General features: G+C 42.9%; 1 protein-coding gene across 1 annotated transcript in view; it reads left to right on the top strand.

Moving 5' to 3' along the window:
- Positions 1 to 4,354, top strand: part of LOC107103302 (palmdelphin-like) — an 11,488-nt gene extending 7,134 nt beyond the window's left edge. Inside the window, exons 5-6 of the mRNA XM_015402957.1 lie at positions 1,749 to 1,930; positions 3,521 to 4,354. Of these exons, the coding sequence (XP_015258443.1) occupies positions 1,749 to 1,930; positions 3,521 to 4,354 (1,016 nt within the window). The remainder of the gene's footprint in view (positions 1 to 1,748; positions 1,931 to 3,520) is intronic.
- The last annotated feature ends 2,277 nt before the right edge of the window (positions 4,355 to 6,631 follow it).

The following is a 6,631-nucleotide window of genomic DNA, read 5'->3' as shown; positions in this document are numbered from 1 at the left end:
TCCAGTTGATCATAATATTCTTTTAGAAAGACTTGAATATTTTGTTGGAATTAAAGGAACAGCTCTAGACTGGTTTAAATCTGATCTATCTGATTGATTTTAGTTTGTTCATGTTACTGACAGATCTTCCTCATGCTCAAAGGTTACCTGTGGCAGAGAGCCTTCTCCCCCTGGTGTGGAACAGCTTTCACTCCTAGAGTGCTGTTTAGTTCAAGTTGGCTCTTGATGTCCTCAGAACCTCTCTGTCACAAGACTTGAAAGCTGAGTTCTGTGCTTTTAGCGATTTCTGAACCTCCCTATTCCTCCAGGACTGTACTCATACTCGTCTATATTTATATTTATCTTGTTGTCATCGGTTGCTGCATCTTTGAAAATGTTCCAGTCAGAGCATTCAAAGCAGCCCTGGAGTTTCTCCATGGCACCTTCGTACCAAACTCTGACCTCCTTAACTGTTGGTTTAGCCCTGTTTGGCTGGGGCCTGTATTCAGGAATTAGCATGAAAGAAAGGAATCTGATGACCCAAAGTGGGGGAGGGGGGCTGCTCTGAATGCATCTTTGATGTTAGAGTAAAACAGTTCTAAAATGTTTTGACCCCTATTTTCAAAGTCCCAATGTTGGTAGAAATGAGTGGAGTAAACCAAACATTACCGCCACATATCTGACTCCATAACCATTAAAACAACTATTTTAATTCATTTCAGATGGAACTATTTACAGAGTTGTATTCGATTGAACTGCACTTCCAATATTCACCACTCTTGGTGCTATTTCCCTTTTTCCTCTGATCACTGAGCAGCCGGTTGGACTCCAAATGAATCATAGAATACCCAAGACTATGGAGGATACAGCGGACCTGTCCTTCAAAATGAAGCTGTTTCCAGCAGAGTGATTCCAGGCTAAGATCACCTGCTTCCTATCAGCTGATTACTGCATTCATTGTTCTGTTTGGCATTTATACTCCTCCTCTGCAGTTATTGGTTTCTGGATTCTCTTCATTCTCTCCTTAACCCATTGGTTTCCCTTTCTTCCCGTTCCTGTTTTCCTTAATTAGTTATTTCTGGATTTATGTTTCTATTGCCACCACTTCTTATTAAATCTGCTAGAAACCGCCTCAGCTTCCGCCTCTGCATTTCGTTGCTCTTCAAACCTCCACACAACCTGACAATCAAATTATTTTACCCATTTGGATCCTTTTGGCTTGCCATACCTGCCTAGGTTACAATGGTTCCTATATCAGGCTTCTGCTTTGTTGATGTTAGATTGAAGTTCAGGACCTTCCTTCTCACCTCCTGCCCAGACGGAGCATTTAGCAAAATAACAAATCCATCCATCAATCCATAATGCTATATTCCTGCTGGGGTGGTGAGGCGTGCTGGTGTCTATCTCCAGCTGTCTTCGTGTGAGAGGCGGGGTCCACCCTGGACAGGTCTCCAGTCCATCACAGCACAACACAGAGACAACCACTCACACCTAAGGAGAATTTAGAGGAGCCAGTTAACTTAACAGCCATGTTTTTGGACTGTGGGAGGAAGCCGGAGTACCCAGAGAGAATCCACGCTTGCTCAGGGAGAACATGTGAACTTCATGCAGAAAGACCCCAGGCCGGGAATCGAACCCAGAGTCTTCTTGCCGCAATGCAGCAGTGCTACCCACTGCTTCACTGAGCAGCCCTAAACTGGACTGAATGTTAAACTGAGTGAAATAAACCCAGGTTAACTGAACTATGTCTCTACCTCCTTTTTTTTCAGCTCTGTTCGGCGTGGAAATCAATGTGACTGAAAACATGTTAACTGGTTCTAGAGGAAATGTTTCTGCTGAGGAACGTTGCCTCCAGTCTGGGCTCCAGGTCTGTGACGAAGACAGCAGGTGTCCTCTGCAGGTACTGGTCCTAACCCATAGGGTCCAGTCTGTTAGTCAGCAGCCTGTTCTGGTAAATTGCTTCTGATTCTTCTATACTGACACATACTGTTGGTTTGCAAAGCTGTCATACCTAGATAATCAAGTTAGCTCTGTTGTTAGATCACGTTTTTATCACCTGCGGATTTTAGCAAAACTTAAATCTTATTTTTGTTTTAAGGACTTTGAAGGACTTATCCATGCTTTCATTACATCCCGGTTGGATTATTGCAATTCATTATATAGAGGCATGAATAAATCACAGATGCAGCGACTTCAATTGATCCAGAACGCAGCGGCTCGGCTTCTTACAGGAACCAGGAAGCATGACCATATAAGGCCTAATGGCCTCTTTACATTGGCTGCCTGTCTTTTACCGAATAGATTTTAAGATTCTTTTATTAACTTATAAGGTCTTAAATGGATTAGCTCCTCCTTATCTTAGAGACCTTTTAAAATTCCAGTCTGTGTGGAGAAGTCTACGTTCAAATAATCAACTATTACTGACGGTTCCTCTGACTCGACTTAAGAGGAGAGGAAATCAGGCTTTCTCTGTTGTTGCTCCAATTCTGTGGAACAATTTGCCTCTTCAAATTAAATCCGCCCACAGCCTGGATAATTTTAAATCGCTTCTTAAAACTTATTATTATTCTTTGGCTTTTAATTGAGGCAGTTTTTCACATTCTGTTTTGTTAATTGGCGTTGTTGTCTTTCCTGTAAAGCACTTTGGTGCAGTTTTATACCTGTTTTTAATGTGTTATATAAATAAATGTGACATTGATATTGAAATAATACCTACTTACTTACACCTCTTTCCAAAAAAAAAAAAACCTTAATGACCTTTGGACCAGTTTTATGCACTTTCTGTTCGGTTCTGCAGCACATCACTTGTTAAAGTGAATAAAACTGACAGATTAATGACAAACTAAAATAAATTGGTCAAAGCCACCTGCTGGAGATAGTTTGCATGTTTTTGCTAACTCCATCAGTGTGACATGCATCCCCTTCAGCACGTTGGCAGGTTTGATGTTTCCATGCAAACACATCCTTGAGGAAAATACTATATTATCAAATGATTTGCTGCCAAAAAACATAAAACCAAACCACAATATGATCACTCTAATGTAGCTTAAAGCAAAGAAGCATCTATGTCCCCAACTGATTTGCTATGTGAAGTACAGATGTAGCAATAAGACTTCCTGATGGTGTGAAACATGAAGAACCAGTGGATCTTAATCAGCACACAATCATGCCCTGGAGACAGGCTTTAGTTTCACATATTCTGAGGTTTTTCTACCATAAATATCTGCAAACTACAGAAATGTCTTTACTGTAAGCATGAGAAGTTTTTTGTTTCAGCCGAGGAGTTTCCCACTAGAACCACTAGAACAGCAACAGGTTGCTGTTCTAGTGGGAAACTTGTTTTCTCCTTTAGTCTCTTCTGAAGGCATGTTTCCACTACAGGACCCAAACAGGGCTGAGTGAAAAACTGCTGCTCCCACTGCAAATAGATGTCAGTCATCTGCAATCTGTTCAGGTTTACAGGCAGACAGAGATAATATCAAACAGACTCCAGGAAAAGGTTCCTGTGGTGAAGCTCTTTGTTCTTTGTCATATTTCTTAGGACTCGGGAGTCAAGAGGTGTTTTACCGAGCTGTCAGCCAGAAGCCAACCAGAAAAGCAAAACTACCTTTCAGGCTTTAGTCGATGTCATCATCAAGATGGAAAGAAAACCAAGGGAGGACATCATGGTAACTACATCCACCAAGGAACGACAGATGGGAAAAATGTTAACTTCAGGCAAACCTGGCAGAAGAGACCCCATGATGAGCACAGCTACAGTCCCAGCTCAACAGCCTATTGGGGGCTTTGTCCACATGATGACGACCAGAGAGACTCCCACAGCAGACTGTGTGAGATGAGAAGCTGCGGCTGCATCTTCAAAGATGGACCTGCTATTCCCCACAGAAGCAGACGCGATGGGACAGTCTGTCGGACAGAGTTGTGCCACAACACAGCGGGATTTCTTCCTTCTGTTGACAAAAGCAAGTTTTACTGCTACTACACATCAAGCATCCGACCAGAGAGCGGCTGCAACCGTTGGACTGCTCTGTACAGTGACCCCGCCCACTGCAGCAGGCTGCCCTCCCCTCTGTGCGCCGAAGACCAGCCTTACACCATCCTCCACTCCGCAGAGAGCTCTGAGCCAATCACAGCCATCTTCATGGGTTTCCACACAGCTCAGGATGATAGCGGGCAGCTTCAGGAGTGTGAGGGAACCCTAAAGGCGGAACTGGTCAAAATTGAAGACCATAGTGAAGAGGGGAAGAAGGTTAACCAGGTTTCAGAAAGATGCCCATCAAAAAGAAACCAGGGAGGGCGTTGGTCAGAGAAGAAGGTGGAGCCAGGTGTCAGAAACCTTAAAGAAAAACAGAAGCTCTGCTGTACGGTGGCCTGACTGCGTGGCTCTGATTTAACTCTCAGTTGCTTCATTCTAATGAGTCACATGGTGCCATGAGCCTCTTTGCTCATGACATTATTTTATGGTTAGACACATTGTTCTACAAACCCAAGGGAGGCTTGAATGAATGTTTTATCACCATGTCTACCAAACCTGATGGGTCCAGCACACAAAGGGAGGATGCTTCCAGTTAAAACAGCCAGTCCCTAAAATGAACATCATGCAACTTGATCAAAGATCTGTTTTTCACTGGAACACGAAGAATCAGAGACAGAGAAAAAAAAATGTTTTCATTGTGCCACAAAGTTTAAATGTGGAAAACTGCAGTGCTGCCAAAACTTCATCACAATATGATGGAAAACTCACATTTTGGTTTAGTTTATTTCATACAGTTAAATCAACAGACAGGACAAGGGAGAAAGACAGAAAACACAAAAGACATGAACTCAAGATGGATAATAATAAATAATTCTACTGCTTATCTGTTGATAAACATACTTCATCCTACCAACATTTACATTTTTACATCTTTTCATATGTTTAGTTTTCTAATTCTATCGTTCGTGTAGAAATAAAACTATCGTTGTAGATTTTCTTTTTGTCATCTTCTGCCCTTTGTGGGCTTTTTGGTTCTGTTTAAGTTTCTAATTGAGTTTTCGGTTAAACTTTGATTTAAGTCATTCTAGGTCATTTTTTTATTTTAATTTAGTGTCATTCTAGTTGTTTTCTAGTTCTATTTGGGTTTGTATGTATTTCTTGTTTACTTTCTGCTGCCTCTTTGTACTAGTCTACTTTCCCCTAGCTCCAAGTGTAAGTATGAGTATAGCCTATATGGCTATATATAATTAATGTGATCTTAACAGATCACAAAAACTCTGCGATCAAATCACCCTCTTCACTAGAGATGGTGAGATGAAGCCTCATGAGGCATTGAACCGTTTGGCCAAATTGCTTTAACGATCCCCACAGGTTATGAGACTTCATGTGAACATGTCACCACCTACTGGTTGAGTGCGGAAGTACGGTTAGTAACAATCTGATTTTTTTTGCAATTGATTTTCTTGTTTTTTTTTCGCCCATTTAGGTTCCTTTTGAAATTGTCAATGATTGGTGGTATAATAAAATCTTTTTAAAAGTTTTTTTATGTGTGTGTTATTGTGTCAGAAGAGAAAAATCATTTTAGGAACACAGTTTTTCTGCCATTTTGGTGAAATAACCTCAAGCAAATAGTCAAAGTGTTTGTGCAAATTGGGAAATGATGAGCAAAATGAAAGGAGTTAATCATTTCTCTTCAAACATTATAGTTTTTTCCAAGGTTTTGGTTTTAATTGGGTTGGAAGTTATTAATTCAACCAATATTTAGCCAAAATAATTTGGCAGTGTTTTTACCCAATTTCTATTTTTATTAGGGCAAACAAATACTAATCAGTCACATTAAACAAAATATTGAAGTATAATCACCACTTTAAAAAATCCAAAGAAAGTCCATCCATCCATCCATCCTCCTCCGCTTATCCGGGGTCGGGTCGCGGGGGCAGCAGCCTAAGAAGGGAGGCCCAGACTTCCCTCTCCCCAGACACTTCTTCTAGCCCCTCAGGAGGAACCCCAAGGCGTTCCCAGGCCAGCAGAGAAACATAGTCTCTCCAACGTGTCCTGGGTCTTCCCAGGGGCCTCCTCCCGGTGGGACGTGCCCGGGGGCCAGGAGGCATCCTAACCAGATGTCCGAGCCACCTCAACTGGCTCCTCTCGATGTGGAGGAGCAGCGGCTCTAATCCGAGTCCCTCCCGGATGACCAAGCTTCTCACCCTATCTCTAAGGGAGAGCCCAGCCACCCTTCGGAGGAAACCCATTTCGGCCGCTTGCATCCGCAATCTCGTTCTTTCGGTCATGACCCAGAGTTCCTGACCATAGATGTGGGTAGGAATGTAGATCGACGGGTAAATCGAGAGCTTCGCTTTTTGACTCAGCTCTCTCTTCACCACGACGTACAGGTACAGCGCCCGTTTCACGGCAGACGCTGCGCCAATCCGCCTGTCGATCTCCCGCTCCTTTCTTTCCTCATTCGTGAACAAGATCCTGAGATACTTAAACTCCTCCACTTGGGGCAGGACACCCCCCCTGACCCGGAGAAGGCACTCTACCCTTTTCCGGCTCAAGACCATGGCCTCGGATTTGGAGGCACTGATTTCCATCCCGGCCGCTTCACACTCTGCAAACCGATCCAGCGAGAGCTGCAGATCACAACCTGATGAAGCCAATAGGACCACATCATCT

Source organism: Cyprinodon variegatus, unplaced genomic scaffold (genome assembly GCF_000732505.1).
Source record: "Cyprinodon variegatus isolate N-32 unplaced genomic scaffold, C_variegatus-1.0 Scaffold1417, whole genome shotgun sequence".
NCBI lineage: Eukaryota > Metazoa > Chordata > Actinopteri > Cyprinodontiformes > Cyprinodontidae > Cyprinodon > Cyprinodon variegatus.
This window is presented reverse-complemented; position numbering and strand designations above follow the sequence as displayed.